This window comes from Pagrus major, chromosome 22 (assembly GCF_040436345.1).
Source record: "Pagrus major chromosome 22, Pma_NU_1.0".
NCBI lineage: Eukaryota > Metazoa > Chordata > Actinopteri > Spariformes > Sparidae > Pagrus > Pagrus major.
In genome coordinates this window covers 23,514,311-23,540,296 of record NC_133236.1, presented here as the reverse complement: position 1 = coordinate 23,540,296, position 25,986 = coordinate 23,514,311, and the positions used below count along the sequence as shown (strand labels likewise).

The 25,986-nt window shown below is 42.7% G+C and overlaps 1 protein-coding gene across 1 annotated transcript in view; it reads left to right on the top strand.

Moving 5' to 3' along the window:
* Positions 1 to 7,339: 7,339 nt before the first annotated feature.
* nkain2 (sodium/potassium transporting ATPase interacting 2) overlaps positions 7,340 to 25,986 on the top strand; it is an 84,701-nt gene continuing 66,054 nt past the window's right edge. The window contains exon 1 of the mRNA XM_073493020.1: positions 7,340 to 7,418. Within this exon, the coding sequence (XP_073349121.1) occupies positions 7,365 to 7,418 (54 nt within the window). The 5' untranslated portion in view covers positions 7,340 to 7,364. The remainder of the gene's footprint in view (positions 7,419 to 25,986) is intronic.

Genomic DNA, 25,986 nt, shown 5'->3' with positions numbered 1-25,986 from the left:
AGTTTTAGTTGAACACATAAAAAAAAACATCACCGACCAAAAATCAACAGCATGTGGAAAAAATAGCAACGTTGCTGCTACACGTTATGCTAACCAGCCTGTCCGGTCCAAAGCTCCCGTGCTTGCGGTGTAAACAACAACACCCCCCGGTGCTCTGACCTCCCAGTCCGGACTGCTAGATGCATGGCTAACCAGGCTAACAGCAGCTAATATTAGCAGCAGTCAGCGGTTACTCTGGTGATATGCTGCCACATTTTTGTTTGGAGTGGGCTATTTCTTACATATTGTACCTTTAAGCAACCGCCATCGCCAATGAACTTCTACTTACATGACTCAAGCTAAAATGTTTACGGACTAGGTAATGTAATGTAAAGTTTTATTCACGTTACGTTAAGTCTTGTTCGCTGACTTCCTTCCTCACTCTCTGACTCTCTTCCAGAGGTTAAAGCGACAGGCGACCAAACGAAATGGCTATAACTTCTAATAAACTTATGGATTTCTTTGAGTTTGAGTATTGTTGAGGACGCTTACAGTAATTTTTTGTCATTTCAATGCAGAAACTTAACATAGTGTACCTTTAAAAGGTTAGTTTGTCAGTGTTGTGTTCACAGCTCGTCTCCACCACCCCTAATAGACCAAGAAATCCGTTCAGGTGCAATTTTTAGGACATTTTGAACAAAAATAATCTCACATTTACTTTTGTTTATATTCTTATAATCTCCTCACTTGTGATTGATGTTTATCTCCACCTTTCTTCTACGTTTTATTTTGGTCTGTTTGCTGCAGTTCTGTCAAGACAACTCCCGAGTCTCTTAAACATAACTCAGTGTGTACTTTTTGTTGCCGTGATCTATTTTTTTCTTTCTATTTTTACATCAAAACCCTTAAAGTGGAGGTTACCGTTTTCTCACCAGCGCATTATCCCCCTCTGGAGTCTCACTCTCCCTCCTTACTCTTCTTTTCTCTCCCTGTCATGCCGCGTCTCCCTTCATCTCTTTGAGCCTCTTGTTTTCCCTCTCAATGTCTCTTTCTGTCATTCTCAAATCACATCTAAATGTTGTTTATCCTCCACATTACGTGGTGTAAACAGTATATTTGGATCTCCAGTGGTTCGGTCATTGAAACTGATATTTCACATATATGCTGGCTATTTTCAACTACCTGGGTCTGCAGTTAGATTGTTTTCAGATAGGACAGGGTGTAGGAGGTGTAGCATGTCAGAGTGGCAGACGGTTTGTGTGTTTTTTTCTTGTGTGTGTGTGTGTGTGTGTGTGTGTGTGTGTGTGTGTGTGTGTGTGTGTGTGTGTGGGCTGAGATAGGCTGGCAGCAGCAGGCATCTGGTGACATCTGGTCCCGACAGATAAAGTAATAAACACGAACTATCTCACTATCTGGATGGAGGTGTAGCCTCTCTCTCTCTCTCTCTCTCTCGTTCTCTCCCCCTCGCTCTCTCGATCTGTCACTTTCTGTCTTCGTCAAAATCAGATTCAAATAAGCTTTATTGACATGACAGGAAGGCAGCAGTATATGTTGGAAAAGCAGTGTGGTTTTTCAAATGAGACTGCAACAACAGCCTCGCGCTGTGTGTGTTACCTTTTTCTTTACTTTCAAGCTGACACTGATGAGGTGTCTCATTTTTTTGCTTCCCACATTTCCATGACAACTGGACAACTCCATCTGCTGAGGAAGGTCACGCCGTACGATTGAAAGCTCCAGACGAGCCACTAAGTGGAGATTGTTTTATCAAAATGCTGTTTCCAAGGCCAAGAATGAACTGAAAGAGACGGGAATGGTCACATTTTTCACGTCACTTTATAATCCACTCACACGTGGCCAATAAAAAACTGGTAAGACATGTAAATTGCTACAAATTGTCACATAGAGCCCCCTTTAAAGGAACATTATGTAGAAATTGGCATTTTGCGAGTTGTGGCGCCCCCTACAATTTGTCATACCCATAACCAATTTTAGATTAAAGGTGCAAAATATAAGGTGAAAACATTAATAAATCAACGAAAATGATGAACAGAATCTAAAGAAACAACACATATTGTGTTGCAGAGATATCTACTGAAGATAGCGTGCTACCAGCTAGTCCTGGCCTGTCCTGGTCCAAAGCTCCTGTCTATTGTTGTAAACACAAACACCACCCCGGTGCTCAGAGCGCCCAGTCTGGACCCCTAACTGCACGGCTAACTGAGCTAAGCTATTGTTTGCAGATTCTTTTTTGATTAAACGATTAATCCTTCAGTCAATAAAAAGTCAGAAAATAGTGAAAAATGCTTGTAGGAAGATCTGGGTGACATGTTTTCAAATGTTTTGTTTCCTCCAAGCAACAATCCAAAACTCAAAGGTGTTATGTCAACTGTCATAAAAGACTGAGAAAAACAGAAAATAATCACAGTTGAGAGTCTGGCACCGGCACATTTTTGCTATTATTCCTTAGAAAAGTGTCCAAATATCTGTTAATTAATTTCCTGTCACACTGTGCCACTAATTGATTAATTCACTCAGTTCCAGTAGCGCCGACTTCATATTCTGCTATTTGCTCTTTTATCACACTAACAGATTTTCACATGGATTAAATCTGAGACATATTCGCTCCTGAGCTGCCAAACCTCTGAACACCTGGGGCCTCGCCATCAAGTGAAACCACAGCCGTGGTCCCAGTGGTCAGAGGCCCCCAGGGCACGGACCCAATTGTCCCGGTCGGGAACCTTTGTGAAAGAGCAGAAGATGTGCGACAACGAGAAAAATGAAGGAGGCTGAATTTAGGAGCGACTTTAACAAAAGCCAAAGAAAGATGACAAGAAATGGGCACAGAGAGAAAGAAGAGGAGCAGGTGATGATGGACGGATGTTGAAGACAGAAGAGGGGAGTGGAAAAATGGGCGGATGGGGGCGATGGATGGATGACTTGGTAGATGAGATGATAAATAGAAGAAGAAGGGATGGATGGATGAATGGGTGGATGCTTTGACACATGGCCCCGGGGAATCAGCCATTATACATGCCACTGTCACTCAAGATTAGCGGCATAATTAAACTCCTGTCGCACTGCGTGTGGCTCGAATTCGTGCGTGCACGTGTGCGGTTGTTTGTGTGCGTCCCAGTGTGTGTGTGTGTTGTTGTCCTGGGTGTGTGTGTGTGTGTGTGTGTGTGTGGGAGGGGTGGAGTGTGACAGAGATTGATGGTGAGGGGAAAGCAGGCCATTATGTTGTATAGCTAAAGCAGTGATAGCCTCTACACCTCTGTGTCTGTTTAAACTGCTGGCCATTTTATAGGCGTGGCACAAGTGACCCAATAACACACACACACACACACACACACACACACACACACACACACACAGATCCCACACCTATAATTGCTTGTTTTTTTCCAGTAGCTTTTCCTTCGCTGCTTAATTTTGCTTGTAGTGGTGCAGCCGTGATGCCTTCACTGAACTCCAGCCACTGTGGGAACAACTCCTCAGAGCTGCGGAGCTTAAATTAAGTGTCATTCATAAATGGGGCAATCAACCTCTCAAGTGTTAAACCCAAGGCTCCTTCCAATAATTGATGGACGGTTGTGAGCAATTTTAATATATAACAAGAACATTTTAAGCACCATCTTTTTTTTCTTTTTTTAAAAATATTGAGCTTTAATAGCAGGTTATCAGGAAACCCTTCAGCTTTCAATTAAGTGAAAGAGAAATGAGAGGATGAAATGATTATCTTGACAACTCAGACAGGACCCCCCGCTGAGAGAGAGAGAGGGAGACAGAGAGAGAGAGAGAGAGGGAGAGTCTCATTGAGAATAATGGTTGAAGGCCATGTTCTGGAGCAGCTGCAGGCCGACCACCGCTCCATCTCTCTCCCTCTCTGTCTGTGTTTGTGTGTCTCAGTGAGTGAAAAGAGCCCCGCCGCTCCCCTGCCGAGCGGAACATCAGCCTCATCAAGTCAGCCACGGGAAGCCAGGACAGCGGCGGAAGTGAGACCCTCCAGCCTTCAAAATAAGAGCCCGGAAAAAAGTCCACAATTCTGAAGATGGATTTACAAAGGGGATGAAGAAATGACCTTATATACAATACAAATAAATCATAATCAAGACAACTACATTTTTTATGTGACCTTTTAGCACACACTAAGCAAGATCACGAAGGCTACTGATTGCATATATTGCTGACACACATTTCATGCACACAATTTGGTTACAAAGAATAGATTTCATAATCCTGCTGTTGGTTTATAAAGCACTGATGGTTTACGTTTCTGATCTGCTGTTACGTCATGAACCATCCAGACCTCTGAGGTCGGTAGGTACAGGTCGGCATTCAGTCCCTAGAGTCAGAACTAAACATGGAGAAGCAGCGTTCAGTTATTATGCGCCACATATCTGGAACAAACTCCAACTCTCACCTGTTTTAAATCAAGGCTGAAGACCTTTCTGTTTGCCACAGCCTTTCAACGAAGCTGTTTCAAGACTTTAAACTACACTGTGACTCTTTTAAATGTTTCTATTTTAGCTTACTTTCCTATTTCCTAACTTGCTTTAATGTTTTGTTTGTCTTGTCGTCCTACTTGTTTTTAATGTCTGTTAATGTCATTTTTACGCCCCTGTAAAGCACTTTGAGTTGCCTTGTGTCTAAATTGTGCTATACAAATAAACTTGCCTTGCCTACAATATTCCACAGATAAGATTTGTATGGGCTTTGCTGTGTTGAGGTGCATTCAGCTTCTGTATTCCCCTTTAAACCCAAAAGCCCATGATTTCTAGCTAACAATCTAGCTCAAACTTGTTGCACAACTCTAGTCCATGTGGACCAAACCACTCTGAGCAGTTTTGAATTAAAAGTGCAAGTGCAGCAAAGTATTCACAAGACGTCTTTGCATCGTAAAACGTATTTTTCTTATGATTGTAACATATGATCATTACAGAGGAGTAATAGAAAAGGTTAGTGGCGTTTTGACTTCCCGACAATGAAAGTACCTGGAGTAGTACCTTAGCGCCCGGCTAACTTTAAGGGGGATAAAGTAATTTAATCGTGCGGCTCTTCTAGACTTTACAAATGTAATTGGACCGAATGGCTCAAATTCTGAGAGTGAAACGAGCCATTTCATGGGGGTTCTGACACTCAAAATAATGTATCCAGCGTTTTACAGACGCTTCTTTCACAATGGGTCCAAACGTGATGTCAGTGACGTACAACGTAATGCTTCAGATAAAAATCACAGATGGGCTGACTTGCCTGCGGGAACAGTGTAGACCTGCTAATTTTGGTGGAAAAGTGGGATAACTCTGCTCGTAGTGCTCTGGAGAAGGTTTATTGCAAGTTGGTCCCCCTTTTTGTTTATTCTCATGTGTGGGTGACTGGATATAAATAGCTGGTTTCACACTTTTTGACTGATACCGCTTTTCCACCAAAATTAGCGTGTCTACATGGGTTTTTTAGACGCTAAAAATCACCTATTGATCACCTATCACCCATAGGAATGATCGGGGCTCCACCTCCAACACTGTGTCTAGAAATAAAACGTCCTTAATAGACCGCATCCCAAATTCCTTCTTTATGTACACTTTTAACGCGTCATCACTTCACGCGGCGGTATTGAGCGTGCTCACTCAGGTCTTACATTTGGATCAGAGCCGAACCTGCGTCTACTGCAGAGTCAACTGACCCGGGTGTAAATGCAGAGTTTACACATTCCCACTGCACAAAAAAAGCCTGATCTTAGCGTCTTTAAGTGTGATTTTCGACCAGTGGAAAAGGGGGCGTTACATGCATGAGGCCAATTAATCAGCTTTACGCCACACCTGCTGCTTTTATTTTGAAACTCCCAGCCGGAACAGCCCCGTTGTTGCGCGGTGTTTGACTTGACAGATGGCTGGCGAGAGACGCTCCTCTCGGCTGTCTCTCTCGGTCCGTTGGTCCATCCCGGTTCCCATTGTCTCCCTCCGGTTCGCTCCTTGAAGACAAAACCCGGAGACGACCCGCTCAGCTCAGCCTTTCATTTCCGCTCGTGTCGCCTCTCGCACGTCACGTTTGGACACTTACCTCGACCTGATATCTCACCCTGTGTCCCCTCTCTCCATCCGAAACGTGGACTTGCTTGTTTTTCTCTCTCCTGTCCGCCTCTTTTTTTTTTGTTTGTTTGTTTCATTCACGTTGAAGAGATTTAATCACCGGAGGAAGCGGGCGGTGAGTTAACCGAGCAGCGGCCGGCTGACGGGGGCTGACACACCGGCGGAGCTGATGGAGATGAGCCGGAGGAGGACTTCTTCTTCTTCTTCTTCTTCTTCTTCTTCTTCTTCTTCTTCTTCTTCTTCTTCTTCTTCTTCTTCTTCTTCTCCTTCTTCTTCTTCTTCTTCTTCTTCTTCTTCTTCTTCTTCTACTCCTTCTTAGCCAAAAGAGGCGCCGAAACCAGCTCCCAGCCTCTGTTGACACATCACAACAAACCCTAGCAACAATTTCCAGTGGATAAAACCCCAAATTAAGCGGAAAAACCCGGGATTACACGCAAGGTTTCTCGGGGTTGGGATGAAACCGTCGTTTCTCGGTTGTGAGTGACCGATACTTCCCCTGAGGAGGAGACAACAGAAGAAGAAGAAGGAGGCACTCGCACTTGTTTTCTCCACCCTGAAAACAAATTAGCCACATCCAAGTCCTCTGGATTATTCAACAAAAGAGCACTTAATCCCGTGGAAGTACATCCATCTGATCTCGCCAGCCCCTCAGTGTTTGCTGCACCGTGACAATTCAGTGTATTGGTGAAATAAGGATGCGGTCAGTGGACCTGGTGCTGGTGCTGCTGGTGTTGGCGGTCGACCGGACTCTGGAGTCCAGCGGGCGATGACTGGACAAGTGGACTCTGCGTGGACGTAGTTGGGAAGTGTCACTCGCATGATCAGAAATCTGAATTCATCCCTCGGTCAGATCAACATGCAGCACAGCACCTGATCTGTCAGTCAGTCAGTCAGTCGCAGAGGCTCGGACCAGGATCTGTGGATACACCAAGTGGACTTGAATCCTCCTGGAGGCCCACCCTCCATCTCCATCTCCATCTTTGATCCCCTGACCCTGTGTGTTGGGGACCACGCTCCCTGGCTGCTCACCTGTCAGCAACCCCCCCACCTCCAATCTGAATGAAGTAGTGGCCTTTTTTTATTCCCCCGAGCTCGGAGCCAGAACCCGGGGGCTGACACTCCGGTCTGTGAGGCCGAGCAGGGAGCGCCTCTACCTGGGCTGCCAGCCAGACAGACGGGGCCCTCCAGGGGAAGGGGGAGTGGGGCTTTTGGATTTTTGAAGGTCCAGCTGGAGATTTGGGAGTTTTTTTTTTGAGTTTCTTCTCCACGTGGATCAGTGGAGAGAGGGAGGAGGACACCATGGGGTGCTGTAGTGGCAGGTGCACCTTGGCCTTCATCTGTGGCATGCAGCTGGTAAGTTAAGATCACTATTGATCCTGTAGGGGAGGGTGGTGGTTAAGTGGGCAGATCAATCAGGAAGAGGGATAAAGCTTTTAAAAAATGCATTGTAGGAGTTCATGACAGGGAGGAAAAGACACATTTTTTGCTGGCTAGACGTGGAGCAGGGTGTGGATGGATGGATGGATGGATGGAGGGAGGGGAAAACAGGATGAATGACTGAAAGGTCACATTTCAAAAGTTAATAGGTGTTTAAAAGGTCATGATACAAGGCAGGATCAGGTGTGAGGGACAGATTGACGAATAGGTGGAGTGAATGGACGAATGGCTGTAGGTGGAAGCTCCAAGACAGTACTAAGAGTCCATACAGAGCATTGATGGATAGACGGAGGCTGGGAGTGATAAATTGAGCCGGTCGAGCCAAATGAGGGATTGGATGGCTTGGTTGGCAGGTGGATGGACGTGTGGAGCAGGTACATGTGATGTATGGGAAAAAATGTATGGACGGAGGGATGGGTGGAGGAGAGGACCTGGTACAAACTCAAGGAATCAGCTGCTGCTGCCATTCCCTCTGTGTCTGTCTCTCTTTGTATCTCATTCTCCCATCACCATCTGTGTCAATGGGAACCGGTGCCAGGCAAGACAATAGGGAGGGAGGGATGGGTCTGTAGGCGTGTATGTGTGCATACATGCGAGGACGTGCGAGCAGGAACAACCAGCCATTTCATTAGGTTGTGTAAATCCTTCATGTGAAAATCACATCTTGAACCCTAATGATGATCTGTAGCCTCACAGGAAACAAGAATGGCCAAATGTAGGTGATTTTCTGTCAGGTCAAGACATTTCCGTGACAGCTACAGTACAGTGGATTTGATTAGCAGAGGATTTTTCCACCTGAATCATTCAACAATTATACAGAGAGACATCCATCACAGAAGAAGGAGGAGAGACTTAATGCAGTATTAATTGATTGTTTTGGCTATTAAGAGCCGGTGGAACAAGCTGCAAACACAACGTTGATATATTGTGGCTTAATAAAGTAGGATTGGACGATTGATGAAACATTGTGATGGACGATCAACAGATCAACTCTCGCAGCCCTGCTTCACGACTGCCCGACATACATCCCTGTGTTGGATTTCAAAGGGTCTTCATCTGCGCGCTGGTCTGTAACTTGGCTGTGGCCAGCTTCAAAAGCTTGTAACAAAGTTAGCTGGCTAGCTATACTGAGCAAGCTAAGATAAGACAACACAAAAGTTAGCTGTTTAGCTATACTGAGGAAGCTAATGTAAGAAAATGCAAAAGTTAGCTGGTTAGCTATACTGCGGAAGCTAAGGTAAGAAAATGCAAAAGTTAGCAGGCTAGCAAGGCTGAGCAAGCTAAGATAAGACAAAAGTTAACTGGCTAGCTATACTGAGGAAGCTAAGGTAAGAAAACGCAAAAGTTAGCAGGCTAGCTCTACTGAGGAAGCTAAGATAAGACAACACAAAAGTTAGTTAGCAAGCTATACTGAGGAAGCTAAGGTAAGAAAACGCAAAAGTTAGCTGGCTAGCTATACTGAGGAAGCTAATCCTTTTGGTCACTCTGTTTTTGGTCTCCACCTAGTATTTTCTTATTTTCATTTCTTATATAAAGAATATTTGTTACTGAAGTGTTAATATAAAATAAAAAGCATTCACAAAACATTCTGAGTGAAGTGCAAAACTTTGATTTTGTACCAGCTGTCGAACGGTGGTTGCTCGCTGTATTGATTGCGATCATCATTAGGCTCCACACCTTGGCTACATTTAACCAAAGCCGCATTGTTACAGTGTGTGAATAACAGCCGTAGATGGAGAGGTGAGTTCAAGCGGGTTTCTTTGTAGGCTGCACTGGGAAATTAAGGAAATCAGTACCTCAAGTTGAAGCAGAGACGGGAGGTTTAGGCAAAGTGGTACCACTCACCACAAAATAAATGCTGCACTACTTTCAACATTATAGATTTATGAAATGCAGCCGTGTGAGAGTCTTAAGGAGGACTTTTTCTACACGTATGCATAGAAACTGATGATGTACTGTGATATAAACAGTATCATTGTTTATGCATGTGCACAGATGCATATAAACATGAGCTTGTGCTGTAGCATTCTCAGCTCATGGAGTCATGTACAGTGAGTCTGTTGCAAACTGAAGGCCTATTGTCATGTTGAATAGGACACTGTTACAGACACGATACCCTGTGTGTTGCCTGCATGCGTGTATTTGTATGTATGCATTGCACAAAAGCATGATATATGAAAATCACCTAATTTACAGAGAGGTTATTACTGTGTATGACCCTCGTTGCGTGAGGGCGTGCTGATAAAAGACTATTGTGCTGTGAAATAGGACATTTCTATGCATATTTCCATTCAAAGAAGGAATAACCGGCGTGTAAGTTAACGTGTCTGCGGCACAATGACATTGCCACATGTGCTGTACATGCATGAAACACGCCATTGTGCTGTAAACGGGGATGCTGCTGTGTGTATATCCGTAGGTGAAAAAGAGGGAGTGTATGTGTGTGTGTGTGTATGTGTGAATGAGATGCTGTCACAGTGATAGTCATTGTGTCTAATGCGGTGGAACTAATGCTATGCCATAGTCAACAACATGTTTTGCTCTGTTAACTGTTGTAATAGCTAAGCCAGCTGATACCACCACTAGCTGAGCTGGAGGTCTAACACCACTGTATTTTTACAGTTTGGCCATGCACGGTTAGCTCTGTTGTAGTCGCAGGCAGTTAGACAGAAACCTCCGTACGGTGAAGTCAATGAAAAAGACACAGATTCTTAAGATACTAAGATATTTTTTAAGTGTCAGTAGTAGAAAAACCACACCGCCCACAGTCCTCTTTGTCCAAAGCTTCCTAATTGACCACAAATTAAAAGAAAGCTTCTCCCCTCTGCTTGCTTCTCTGCTGCTTACCCCCTGCTGGAGGTAATTGTTTCTGCACCGCGAGCTTCCACCTGATATGTGACCTCGCAGAGTAGAAAACAATGCCGGTCAGCACGTCTTATGTAGTGGAACTGATGTCTTATGTAACTCTTAACAGCAGTTTCTCTCCCGCTTCGTTAGCCGGGTTAATTGGCATAATATAGGTGATGTCACCATAGCTGAGCAGAGATCAATGATCCAGGTTGGAGATATGCGATATCTGCTGTGTGCGAGGCTTATTTCATTCATTCTCATTGTTTTGGGTGTCAGACCACAACTCAAAGCTTTCCTGCTGTAGTTACTGGTTTCTTTAGATATTTAAAAGTAACTCATTATTATTTTAATGAGTGATTACTGATAGATAATACTCATAGATGCCTATCACAGTGTGAGATCTTCAGTTTGCTTGTTTTGTCTTGCAAACAGTTCAGTATACCATGACGAGAGAAGCAAATGAGAAGCTGTGTGGAACCAAAGAACGTTGAGAAATGATTTGAAAGATTAGTCGGCTGTGATAGTTGCAGATCTTTAATGTCAATGGACCAAATTCGATTAATGGAGTAATTGTTTAAGCTACATTTGAAAGGCTGTACGGCTGATCCTAAATTGAGGCGTCTCAGATTCAGTGGGAAACACTGATTTGAGGATTGGCTCGCGTGCTATAATCCAGGAAACAGAAGTAGATGGGGAGTCCCAAATTGATTTGAGAAGACGTCGTTGCTAAGCTAAAAACGTTATCCTGCAAGCAGTCCGACTTTGTTGCACATGCGTTGAGGGTGTTGGAGACTGTTACTTGGATCTCAGGTCGTCTGAAGACTTGGATCAAGCCAGGCGAGCTGTGTGGAGCCAATTCTTTGTGGTTGTCACTCTGTGTTTTAATACAAGTCACCATCTACAAGAGAGTGTTGCAACTCTGTTTGGCTGTGACGCTCCACAAATGTTTCGTGGACCACGAAACTTCCCCTGACTTTTCATCGGCATGGGGTTGAAATGATAATGACAGAATTTTGCATTTTTGGGTGAACTTATCCTTTAATACCGCTGTCTTGTATGTATGTTATAATAAACATGAAGCTACAGCCAGCAGCTGGTTAGCTTAGAAGTAAACAAGGGGAACAGCCAGCCACACATAAATCTGCACCTCTACAGCTCACTAATGAACTCCTTATATCTTGTTTGTTTAATCGGTACAAGACCAAAGTAGGAAATTCAATGACTTTGCAGTTTTACATGGGGGATTATGTGCCAGGCTGCGCTTCTACTGGAGTCTTGAGTCACTGTGAGGTTGCAAGGAAAAATGCGTGTTCAAGAGTCACTGTGAAGAAATGGTCTCTCCCAATCAAAAAAAAGGAGATAAGATGTTTAACCTACAGGTTCACAAGTGGTGTCAATCTCCAACGCTAAATCTTAACAAATAAGCTAAAAAGATACATTTTGAACTTCATCTTTAAAACACATGGTGAGGACGATGAAACATGCAAACTATAAAAAGTGTATCATGGTGTTCTGGGCCCAACTGAGAGAAAATATATAAAGTTGAACAGCAGCATAGACATCATAACAGATCAGATGGTGTTTTTACAAACACCTTTTACACACACACATACACAGACACATATGCCACCGGTGACTCACTTTCTGTGGCGATGGTTGTGGTCCTCGTTGCTATATTAGTTCACACACCCACCAGCTGCTGTCACAAAGATGATGACTAAATCCTCCGATGGCGCGATAGGTAAGAGAGGACGGCAACCGATGGCCTCGCTCCATTGGCTGGTTTAGTGGAGCTTGTGCAGACGGTTGGTGGGTGTTGATGTTGATGGAACGCTAATTATGTTGTTGGTGTGCAAGTTAATTGAATAGACTAAATGGAGTAGAATTATAGCTTAGTGCAAATTAAGCATAGAGCACAATAACAGTGAGATAATTATTGATGATCTAATAGAATAGATACATAATTGGTCTTTCGGAAAACAAAGACAAAGCTAACCATTAAAAGAAGTGGCAACTTTCCCTGAAACAAATTTTGAGAAACATCTTCAGTCACGACCCAAAAATGGCCGAACACACTTAATCTTTGCGCAACAAGAGGACGAGATAAGGACTGTAAACATACTGTAACGAGATTGGACATATAAAGCGGCCGTAGGCTATCGGAGACACAGTGTTTGTCTGTCTGTGGCGCTACATTCCAGTGACATTTCCACCATCGAGGGACGTAATGAATAATTTACCACTTGGAAGCTGCGACATGAATGCAGAAATTGTATCTCGGCATGTGAGCCGTGTGTGTTACCTGATTGCAAAACAGTGACTGTGCAGTCATTCGACACCAGAACTCGATGCTTATCTAAGATACGTTTCGGAAAAAGGAAACACAAATCAATGTTGACACGCTGGATTCCCCTCTTGGACTCTGGAAATACTCTGGCCAACATCAATTTTCACAAACTGACATGAAATAAGGACTTTTTTTGTGACTTTGGTTTAATAATATCGATCGGATTGGTTTGCAAATTGGAATTGTCCATTTAAATTCAAAGTTCTCCCACTTAGTCCAATCCTAGTTCAACTTCCATACAACTTTGCCAGTGATATTCAGTCTCAGAATGCTGGATATGCATCAAAGCTATTGGTTTTCCAGCATTTTCAAGCAAATCCACTTTGATTTGAAGGCGAACGCAGGCTCCTGCACTCTGGCAACAGACATAATCTTCATGACTCCTTCCTCATCGCCACAACTCAGTGAGATAAAAAGGCTTTGCTATCCTTTATGTACAAAGCTGCTTTCAACACGGGCCACACGCAATCTCCACTTCGAGTCTATAGATTTCCTGTCGCTTTTTCTTTTTCGCAGTCTCTAATTTGTCAGTCTTTTCCCCCAGGTCTATGTCTTTCTCGCCCTTTTTCATTTCTTTATCTGTCTCCACCTCCTCTCTCTCTCTCTCTCTCTTGCTCAGTCTCACACCTCGGCCACCGACTTTGACTGGCAATTCATTCAATGTGTTTCAATAGAGTCTGTGAACAAGACAGGCTTTCACCTGCCGGTCCTGTTGAGGATCGGGAGGTGATGTACTGTTCAATTGTGCCAAATCAGACCTCAAACCTGGTAGATCAGACCAAGCTGCGTTCATAGCGTTCAGGCTGTGCTCTGTGATTAAGGGCTATTGTACCATTCCGGCTTTCAACTGTCAATAAAATACAGTGTGTTGGAAAAGTGCTGGCATTTCGAGAAATTGCTGCTGAACGTAGGTAAGAAGGTTTAAAGTCAGTGGAATAGGTATTTTCCTGCATGGTTTTGAGAAACTGGTGATAAAATGTGTACCTGTTGAGGGAACGTGTTTTTACATGATTGAGTCTATTCTATCTTGAAGACCTTATTAATCAACTGTCTGCAGTTTCCAGCCAAATGACTACTGAACGTTTAATTTAATTTTACCATCCATTCAATAGAAAATTGAGTAATAAAACAAATCAACTCTTTTCTTTTCTCACATGGCACATATGCAGTTTAGGCAGATTCAAAACTCAAAATGTATAGTTAATATTTTAAACAATGGGTCACTGATTTCACACAAGAGCATATTTAGCACTTTAGCCAGTGCCAACTGAAATTACAGCCTTTGCCAGCTGTTTTTATCAGCTGCATCTCGCTAGGTTAATGCCGACACTAAAACTCCTTAAGTTGGTTCAAACTCACTCACTTCAATAGTTAGTTTCAGTCACAATGAAGCAAAAAAGCCTGGACTATAAATATGCACATGATAGCTACATGCATGATATTGCGCTAAAAGTGAGCTAACGCTACACATCCCAGGCTAAAACCAGGCCCCCAGGTAGAGCAACTTGAGGTCGTAAGCCAGATAAAGGGTAACTCCTCAGTAGTAGTATAAAGCCTTTTGTGGCTCCAGAAGGAGCTGCTTGTCATCTGATAAATTGCCTCCAGTGATGTCACTCAGTAGCTGAATTGCACTGTGGGTAAAGCAGGTACCAGGTTTTGAAAAGAAAGAAGAATGCTTACAATAAAAAAGGTGATATCGCTGGTTCTGCTATACCACATTTTAATCATTTGTTTTTAAACTGTCCATAAAGAGTCCAACAGTGTCACAGGAGTGCAATGCTGAACTAGTTCACTGCTTTTCAGAACCTGGCACCTGGCACCCACAATGCAAACACAGCTTCCTCTGGAGTCACAAAAAGCTTTATACTACTTTTTTTTTTTTTTTTTTTACATATGCAGTAGTGCTCCCCAAGACCTGTAAACACACTTTAAAGTGTAAAAGTGGTGAAGTTACCCTCATGCTGGTTGGCAGCGTACATTGGAGCAGGTAAACACAGACTTTAATGCATTCCTTAAGCTTTTTGCTCTGGTACTTTTGATTTTGGAAAGGCTAACAAAAAATGACAGGAACCTCCAAACTCTTTAGCTGGAGAGTATTGCTTCTGATAGAGCCTTATGCACACCGGTTTGGCATCGAGAGAAATCACAAGCCTGACATAAAAACAAAAAATAAAGCTCGACAGACCTTCAGTGCCTACTAGTCAAGGTTGCTTATGTATGTTTGGACATTAGCTGTTACGGGTTGGGGTTTAGCAAGTGGTCAGTTTCACTGTAAGTGTTTCTGCAGTATAGGCATGTTTATCTGCAGATGCTTGCAAGGTGCAGCCGAGGAAACAACAGGCCAATCAATCTGCACCAGGACACAGTGGTTACCATTTTTTGCATTGGTGCAGAGCTAATAATTCTGCTGAAGGAAGTAAACCTGCAGTGGCTCAACTCTCCCAAAACAATTACTGCGCTATTGACAGTCAACCTCAGGAGGAGATGTTCAGTTTGTTTTAGGGCGATGTGCTGTGGGGCTGTGATACACATTATCCCAGGTCAGACAAATGGATCCGCTCCGTTGCTGAAAGATATTTTTAATTACTCTGTCGGATCCTCTGCTTCCTCTACATCAGGACTCTCACGCAGAATGAAAGTATTTCTTCCTTCTTCTTTTTTTAGCTCTCAGCATTGATTTTCATCTTTTGCTCTAGTTCTTTGCAAGTTAACTACAAATACTCCCATCCTCCAGTACTGAATCATTATGAAGTTATATGTTTTTCACACCCATTAATGCCTGCTCTTGAAAGTATAAGTTCCCTGGCCTGACATTGCTGTTGAGCAGCAATACACTGCGTGCATAATCAGGGTGGTCGGTTGTCATGGTGAACAGTCATCTCTAGGGGAGGGTTTGAAAACTCGGCATGATCAAACGTGTCAGCGTCTGCATATCCACAAGTTTCATGCATTAGTCGGCTCGTATGCTCCTCTCATAACTAAATTAAACCATGGATGCAGTTATTAAGCATTAAGTACAGGCCCGGCCCAGATGTTCTTCCAATCTAATTGAACTCAAGCTGCCACAGATGAAAAGTTTTAACATCTGGAATGTCTGGAATGCTGTGATAAATGGCATGCAGATAATGTATGGGGGAAAATCTATTCTGTTTGCTCGTAAATGTGGTACCATTTGCGTTGTGCTGGAGAAAAAAAAAAAATCCATCAGCCGAAGAAGTCTGTCAGAAAGCTGTCAGCAAACAGCACATAATTCTGCACTACCTGGAGTCAATCGATGCATTAAGGTTTGGAAAAAGACCAACTTTTGCAATGGAAAGTGTGCAGTAAGGCGTATTTTACACTGGAATGTTTCCAAGGGCTGGCTGAGCAGAAGGCTGTTAGAGCCTCTCAGCCTGGATGTTAGACTGCCGCTGCTGCTGATGATGACGAGGTCTCTTTCAAGGAACATCTGGAGGTGACAGAGCTTCTCCTGTCACCAATTGATCTCAGATGGCTTAGATAGAGTAACGGAAGTGAGAAGTTATCTTTAGGTATTTGATCCCTACTCTTAGCTCCTGGTATCAGATTTAAGTCAATGAGTCACTGGTGCTTTAGAGAGTTGTAGACCCTCCCCCTGTCTTACCTATCCGGTGCTCCATCAGAAACTGCAATTCAATGTGTTTTCTCATGTTCACGTTCACATTCTCAAAGTTGGTGAGAATTCCATTAGTTGGTACCGATCCAGTAGCTAGAGATGAAGTCAGGCTGTAATCAAAGGATTCCTCCTCAGGGGACCACTAGACTATTAAACACTTCATTAAGGCTGCAACTAACTAATCTGTCAATTTATTTCACAATTAATCAATTAGTTGTTTGGTCTATAAAATGTTAAAAACTGGTAAAATATGTTGATCAGTGTTTTTCCCAAAGCCCAACATGACGTCCTCAATTGTCTTGTTTTGTCCACAACCAGAAGATCTTCATAAAATATTCAAATTGACAAAGCTGGAATCGGAGAATTTAGACTTTTATGTTCTTAAAAAGATGTTAAAATTGATAAATTGATTATAAAATTAGTTGGTTGTTGATTAATTTAATAGTTAACAACTAATTGACTCATCAACCGACCGATCAACCAATCGTCAGACACAAAAATTCTGACTTTACTCCATGTTTCCTATTGTAATAACTTAAGCACTTCCTATTTGTATTTAACTGTTTTCAGATTGAATTCTCACTCCATGTTCATCTCCATAGACCTCATTAAAAGCATTAAATCTTCCTGTTGGGCACAAAGTTGAAAAACTTTATATGTAATCTGTGTCCAACAGACCGCCTTATCAGTACCAAGCTCACCGCAGCATCACTGTTCTGCTTTTCTCTTTAGAAAGCTTTTCTCATAAACTGCAATTTTCCACACTCGATGTTTTTATTGTAGAAACACTAGTTCTTCTCCCAGTTGTGGCACGTCTTGTAAAGCATTCAGAGGCTCATAGCAAGGGTGCGAAACCATGACACTGTATCAACTGACAATGTCATCATAAAACAGTCTGTGAAACTGTGGAACAGTGGAAACAGTAAAAAGTGAAATCTTTTCTGTTTGACTCAGAAAAGCTGACTCAATCTATATCCTTCCACAGCTCAGTGGAGGCTATAAATTGGACCCTCACACACATGGATTATTTGTTCTATAGTCTTGGTTGTACTGACACACATTTAGTGTGAAATCACATCCACTGTATAGACCACTGTGGGGCCTCTATGTGGAGTACTACAATGTAAATTAGCACACAATGTTATCGAACAGCAAACAATGTCAATCATCACTGAATTGCGCGACTGCAATACTTAATTAGGAAAGGTTTGGGTTTTATGTGTAACTTTATCCAGTTATATTTCCAAACCATAGCTGCTACAGTCTGCGGTTTACATTCCAACATGTTTGGTTGAGAACTTGTAATATTTACTGTAATGACTTTGCAAAGTAAGAGAGCCAGCTGGCTCTGGAAATAATTTTTCCCCACTTCAAATTTTCCTTTTAATGACTTTCTCAATATAACTCAGCATAGAAACAAACAAGTCAAGGCTATTAATACTGCAGTGCACATGATTCTTGGAAGCTATTGCTATGAAGAGGAAGCCAGTTGGAGACCTAAATCTGAGCAGTTGTACATTTATAACAATTGCTGCAGTTATAGTTGCGAAATTCAGCCAAAATTGAACCCCCAGAATCTGAGACTGAATTCAGCCAAGCTATAGGCGAGTCCTGTGACTGGTTTCTGTTTCCTGCCATCTCACGTCGCTGCCTTTACTGCGGTGCCAGCTAGTGACAGCAGCATGAGTAGTTGGATTTTAGACGTTAGACAGTGGACCACAGCTGCCTAGGAAGGTACCTTATATGGGTGGTGATCCTAATGGTGCAATATGTAAGAATTGGCGAAGCTCAAAACAAACAAGGGACAGCATATTGCCAGACTAACTGCTGACTGTAGCTGCATTTAACTAGTTTGTTTGGTTAGCAGTGCATCTAGTGGTCCGGACTGGGAGCTTGGAGCACCTGGGGAGTGTTTTTGTTTACACCACTAGCACAGGACTGGATGGGCCGGGGCTAGCTGGTTAGCATGCTAACTTCAGTAGGTATCTTTGCAACGAAATACCGTATATAGATGTCATAATGTCAAAACTGTTATTTTTTCACATTCTGTTGATGATTTTAGAAATGTTTTTATGTTTTCAACAAAAAATGTTTACATATTGCACCTTTAAAATTAATCAGATTCGACTTTTTAGACATTGGTGACAGCAATAGCCCGAGTAGTTGAGGGAGGGAAAAAAAAGAATCTATATAAAGAGTATGGTCTCAGACAGGGGCACTGTTAATAAAGTAAAGGCTTGTTTGTTTTGCAGTTTCAGTCTTTTCAAAACTTGAAGTTTGCCACAACAATTGGAGCAACATCGGTTCTTCCTGATGTCCAAGACATTACTGTAAGAAGTAACAATTCATAGAAAATAAAGCTTAAAGTAGAAAATTGTTCACTTCATTCAGTTACTGTATAGATTGTAAAACCTCAAACTAAATAGAGGCATTTTTCTCAGAAGATATTTTGATGAGTCACAGCAGGAAAAGCTTAAACACTTAAATAAAAGACAGCAGAACTCTATTCAGCTGCTTCACTTTCACGGTCCCGGTATTGTTCATGCTGGCTCACTGTCTGTTATCGGAACACTTGAAAAGAAAAGAGCCGTCTTAATGTTGTTAGTAACGCCTGTGCTATACCACCATCACAAGTCAAAGTGTCCACTGTGAAAAAAGGCCCATCTTTAGCTTCCCAAACCCAAGAATCCCCAAGTTCACTTCCCTTGGTTGTATTTCATATATATCAAAAGATAATATAACGTATGAAAAACAACAGAAAGCTCAAGTACAAATGTATTAACTTTTATCCACATTTTTTCCCCCTGAAAAGTTTAGCATAACAGTGTTTTTAAATCCATCAAAACTTTCTTTAATACGTCGTTAGTGAGAGTTTTTGTAAAGTAATTTTCACTGCATCCTCCCCAAAATCCTTCAAAACCTTTCATCTTAAACTGGAGCTGTGGAGGGCACCGAACGAAGCTACTGCACCCAGTCACATTCGATTGCGTGTTCCTCCGGAGCAATCTGCTGGCCAATTTTCAATCTTCCTGCAACATATTCCCGAGTCATGACCACATCTTTGAAAATCGCCGCCGGTGTCAGACCAGCACTCAGCAGTGGAGAGTGAGAGGAAAAGTGAAGCGACGACGTGCAACAAAAAGGTCATGTACTGGATTTGAGCGAGCTATACCACGGGCGCGTGTGCCTGCTGAGCTGCGAAGATGTGTATCGACGGAGCTGGAAGCTGACCTTGTGCGTGACCACCACTGATGGATGAGCTGAGATGGTGTTTGGCCAAATACTGCTGCCTCAATATTTACACACAGGCAGACAGGCAGAGAGACAGCCTGACAAAAAAAGGGCAGACAGACAGACAGACAGATGCTTGATTTTGTCTCTGTTTTATTTTAATGCACTTCAAACTGTTGGTTGTGGCGCCGGCTTCCCGTTGCTTGCTGCTCCTGTATCACTATTTACCCCTTAAGGTGAAACACTCCCCTATTGTTCTCTGAGAACTCATATCCTGTTGATGTGGTTCTTGCTATTGTTGTTGTTGCCGTGAATGCTGATATTCCGCCTGTGCAGCCGTTTTGATCTTATTACATCAAAGAAGCGCTTGAATCATAATGGCGAGCGACTGCAAAGCAATGCCTCGAGCTTCATTACACATAATTATGAGATGGAGATATGACTGGTGTCAGATGAACACTTCCTATCAAGAGAAAAAAAAAAAACAACCGTGTTTCCAGAATGACAATGACATAGTCTAATGGATTTCGGGTGGCTGGGAAAGGAGTATGAACTTATCAACACTCGATATTTAGCTGAAAAAACGAGAAAAATTAGGTGTTTGAGGTTGGAGCAGTGATAACATTTCATGTTGCTGTTTTTATTGCGGCTTGCTGCAGAAGTAAATTCTATCTCTGCTAACGATTTGAAATTCCTCCCTTCAGCAGCAAACCGCTCGAAAGTTTATCATATTATCCAAAGCAGCATAAACATGGTGTCCAATTTTAATCTATTCACCATATTTTGTTCTCTTTTGGTTCCTTGTTCTAAGCCACCGTATTCTTCTCTCTCTGTGCCACTGTTGCCCTTGTTGCCTTGTAATTTTTCTCTCTGTGTCTCTCAATCTTTCTCCCAGGCCCTCGCTCTCTCTTTTATTCTCTCCTTCGCTGCTCTGCACAGACTCTCCCGGGCCATTTGAGTTGCTCAGGGAGCTGTGAAAACGATGTCTGTGTGTCTTTGCGTCTGCATCCTGTAGGGAGTGCCTCTGAATGTGTGTGTGTGTGTGTGTGCACGTGCGTGTGTTCACGTGCAGGGACAGCGGAGGTGGTGGAGCGTGTTAAGTCTTGCTGTAGAAAGCCTTACGACTGGGATGAGGAGCCAAGGGAGGAAGGAAGGAGGGAGGGAGGGAGGGCTAGAATAGATGGTTGGATAGATATATTCATAGAGGATAGATGAATGTCTCTGTATGGATCGATACTGGGACAGGGGGATTGAGATTTGGATGAATGAATGGAGAGAGGGCCGGGGGAGATGAGTCGGGGAAGCCGGGGAGGGGCAGATGATAACAAGAGGGGATGGATCGATGATGGATAGATTCGCAAGATGTATGGACGGACAGATGATTAATGGAGGAACGGGTCGTTTCACACTGCAAAGTTATCGGTAATGACCATAGATGGCAGACAGTGGAGAGAGCCAAATGTGTTGGGTGTTTACTTTTTGAAATTGGAACGAATGTGGGCCGAGGCACACCAAGCAGGCATCAAAGAACAAGTGGTGACAAGAGCTGACTGTTGGATCGCCTCACATTGCCTCCACTTGAAAATACAGTGAAGACTACAGCCGATGGCCTGTAAGCTTTTACGCTCTGCCCCTGCTTGAGAGGAAATACAGACATGGGCTGACTAGCGCTAAAGAGATGGCCCTGGTTCAGAGTTAAAGTCCAAATAGCGAGTGTTATCCGTCACCAAATGGGGATCTTGCAAAGACAGTTAACCATCCATATAATACAGAGTGAACATCTTCATCTTCTTCCCCAAATGCTGATTTGTATGTCATTTACCCAGGCAAGAGTAGAAGCTTCCAAGCATTTACCTGAGCCTTACTATTTTACATGGGAGACTCTTGACAAGGCGATACAACCTGCATGGCGAGGGTGGGGTAGCCGAGCTAGCGCTAATGCTGGTGAGCTAATCTGTAGAGCATTTTTACAGGAGGTGTCGTCTCAAAGTCTTCCTCAGCTTCAAATAGTGTTTCATGTATCGTCGTCCTCTGTGGTTAGGGTTAAGGATAAGTTAGGCATCATCGAGACGGTGGGTTGGGAAGAATTATTGTAAATGACTGGTTGGAGTTGGGGATATATTTGGGCCCAGGTTCAGGTAAGAGGAAGCAAAGAGCCCTCCAGATTAAACATCAAAATGCGTCATCATGCCCTCTCTACAGCGACACGTTTTCTCATCTGATGCCCTGATGACAGTGTTGCTTTTATTAAAAAATGGTACAATGGATACGCTTGAATAGGAGCGGATTATTGAAAATGACATTTGCTGTATTTTGACTCCATTCAGCTGTGTCCCCTTCATTATCTGATATTTCTCCAGCCAGTCATTCTGAACAGAGCTGATGAAAGTCTATTGCTGGGTTACAGACCCACACATTAAAAAAAGTGTGATAGTAGAACTGTAATAAATCGGAGTAACTCATATTGAAGGCTAAGGGTTAGACCTTTGTTTTACTAATTATACCAAGGCAGATATATTATGCGCTTGTTCATGAGTTACCTTATTATAGTTGACTGAAAGGCAGTTTACTGACGACTACTGACACTTTCTGTTGTCTCATTCTGTTACATGACTCACTCATTTACCTGAAAACTCTCCCTTTTCACATTAAGCCTCTCTTTTGCTTTGATGTGATTTGCTCACAGTAAGAGGGAGAGAGCAGTGGCCAGAAAGTGACTAAGTTTGAGAACAAGCCAAAATCAAAGGTTATTGTTGGAGAAAGTGACCGGCCAATAGGCCACTGACCTCTATTGATTTATCTACTAAAGATTTACTGTCACTTGGTCGATACAGGCTCTTCCTCGGATTCAGAGGTTCGATTCACGCAAGGAAGATGTGTTTTTTAACCCTGACACCGTCCATTCATGGCTGTTGAAACATGAAGAAAACTGCATGCAGACTTGTTTTTTTCTCTTCTGTTCTGCTTTGAAAGGGCAGGATCTGAAGTGAAGAGGATCTTTGTGTTCTTGTGCAAATTAAGTATTAATCATTTCAGGAATCAGAAAATATGGTTCACAATGAACAAATCCTTACCACCGAGTACATCAAGTGCTGAGTACCAAGCTGACTATCAAGCAATTCACACAGTAGAAATATCTCTCTCTCTTACTTTTCAGTTTTTGACCCAGTCTTTGTTCAGTTTATTGATACTTGTTGCTCAGTTTTGTAGTTATTTTTGGCATTCTTTAGACTTAAGTGCAGCAACACACCAGATGGTACAGCATCGTTGTGTACCAAGCACCAAGCTGAAAAGCAATGATACCCAACACAATGTCTCTTTTTACTTCTTACATTTTTTGCAAGTGTTTTAGTTTTATGCTCAGAATCTTACATCCTGGCTAATCATGACTTCTGTAATATTTGGCAGGATAATTTAAAAAGATAAGGAGAACCAGATGTACTGAACGGTTCTGATCTCTAGAGAACTATCAAATGAACACTTGCAATTGTGTGAGATTTAGCATATTTCCACTGAATACATTATTCTCTCATTCAATATATCTCTGCCAATACACCTCGCAAAATCTGTGGAAACAATAATGGGTACATATTTCTGCTGTTGCACAGTAAATACGTCAGCAGAGACAAGGGTCTGTTGTTGGGGAGATTGAGGTATTTAATGATCCTCTCAGTCCTCCTCCTGCACTTCCTGGTGTAAACATCTTGCAGTGTCGAGAGGTGACCTCTGATGGTGCGTTCTGCTGACCGCACCACCTTCTGCAAGGCCCTGCAGTCCCTCTCGGTGCTGTTTCTGAGCCAGCCGGTGTTGCTGCCTTTTAGGTCGCTCTCTGTGGTGCAGGTTTAGAAAGTCTTTCACACCTTGAGATGCAGCCTGAAGTCCTCGGGGTGTCTGAGGCGGTAGAGACACTGATGTGCTTTCGTCACCAAGGTTTCGACATGAGAGGACCATGATAAGTCCTCTGTGACGCAGACGCCGCCGAGGTATCTGAAGCTGTCTGCCTTCTCCGTCGGGGCCTCGTTGATCCTGAGGGGATGGTAATTCCACTCCTGCCTATCCTGCTATATAAAATACACTCAACGCACTTCTCAAAGTCCGCTATCCACTCCTTTGTCTTGCTGACATTCACTGGGAAGTTTTTTCTTCTGGCACCAGTTCTTCCTACTTCAAGGCAGACCCCTTCATTATTCGAGATCAGGCCCACCACTACTGTGCCATCAGCCGACCGAATGATGGTGGTGAAGTCAGATGCAGACACACAGTCATGTGTGAACAGAGAGTACTGCAGATGGCTCAGGACACAGCTCAGGCTGATATTTATGTCATTCGGGGCCAGAATGCCTAAAAAATTGTTGCGAAAGCCTCAGTACATCCGAGAGTATGCTCAAGAACTTGGCAAAAAAGACCATTCCGATGGTCCTACATTGTTTTCTTGCGAAAACAGCTCATTTTTGCTCGCTACAGTTTTTACCTTACTCTTTTATTGGGGATAAGAATCCAATTTCCCCTGTGCAACCTTCAACCACCAGCCCTGACATCATCCTCTTCATTTTAAACCTTTTTATCCTCACTCTGTTGTGTAGATTGTCTGCTACACCTTCCCCTGTGTTTCAATCATGTTTTCCACATTAGGTTTCCTGACTTGAGAATCAGCATCCTCAACTGTTAATTTTGATGTGCTCAGCTTCTAATATTTGCATATCCTGGATGAAAATATACAATCATTTGCCATGTTTGATGATATTTTTGTAAATTCGGATCTGGATGGAAATCTGGCAAATGCTAGAAATCTTGCAACAAATAGGATGCAAATTAGGTTCATTTCCTTCATCTGTGTTGGCTTCTACCTGAGCACAAGGCTCCAATGTCAGGGAATAAACATTGCAGAAAAAGCTTTGGCTGTCTGGAGCTTACTGCTATTCGGCAGGCTCATTTGTTTCAGCTCACATGAGACCATATTTCTTGCTTTCCAAAGCAAGCTGATGACAGAGAGATGCCAATAACACGTCTCTTGATTTATGACAGAGAGTCTCCCAGACAGGTGCGACAGTGCGCTTGACAGCTTTGATGAAAGTTATGCTGGAGATCATAACTAACAGTCCGTCGCTGTTTCATTTTAGGATTTTTTAACCAACAAAACATCTGTCATGTAATATTCACTACAACTGTATTTATTTATTCACCAAATGAATTTTTAGTGCATATTTGTTGCATAAACTCTTCTCTTGACAAATGGGGTAAAAACACTTTAGGCGAGTGTAAAACGTTTTCAGCAATAATATGGAGATTTTGTTAAATTTTGTTGCTTTCATCCTATTTTTGGAATTAGATTTGCATTGCAACTTGTTTTAGAACAAGCCATTGAAAACTATTGATAGATTAATTGACACTCTTTTACAAACAACTGCATCTTTTCCATGAGCAGCTATCGAAATTACCAAACACTGGCTGTCTCAATAAATTCTGTTATATCCAAATTTACTGTCCAAACCCCAAAATATATAGATAGTGATACAAATCTTCCTGTTTAAAATGCTGGAACTGCAGTGAGTGTTTGATATTAAGGTTGTTGTTGATTCATTTTATGTTACCTAAATGTTTAATTAGCACAAATCTTGTCCTTTGTTAAGCTAACCCACCAAACATACATGACTCAGGGAAAAATCTCCTGTAAGTCTTGCTTCTAGCTCCCTTGTGCTTCATGTGTTTGTAAATGAATATCAGGCGAGTAGATGGCTTCCATTTTGACAAGGGCATTCATGTTTTTCAAAACGCAAGATAAAGCACATCATTGTAAAGCCCTGATACTTGTTAGCCTCTGCGTTTTAGTAGCATGAAAACATAACGAACAAAAGCGTGTTTTGACAGCAGCTTCCTTATCTTAGATGGGTCACATTTTCACTGCTGCCTGCCAAGGTCTTCTGTCGCATCTCCAAAAGCTGCCATTATTTTGATCTATAAATATATTACTTGGATCTATGTTCTCCTACACACAAACACACACATACACACACACACACACACACACACACACACACACACACACACACACACACACAAATGAACCACATTGCCATGCAATGCACAAATTCACATCCATACACTGCCAGGCATTTACACACACTGAGATGCAGCCTTGCTGTTCTTCGCTCTGATGTCTTGCAATATGAATCCAGAGAATCCGCTTCTCCTCACTTGGTCCCCGAAGGCACCATTGAAGAAGAGTTTTGTTTCAGTTTTGAATCCCTTTAAGGACTAGAGAAGATATTGGCTGATGTGTGAGAGCAGAAAGCTCAACATTACACTTTCATCTTTACCTGTAATCATTTTTTTCCTCCACCACTCATCCCTCTCTCATGCCCTCCTCTCCTCTCCACTCTCTCCCTCTCCTGCCTCACCCTCTCAGTATGAATTGATTTAGT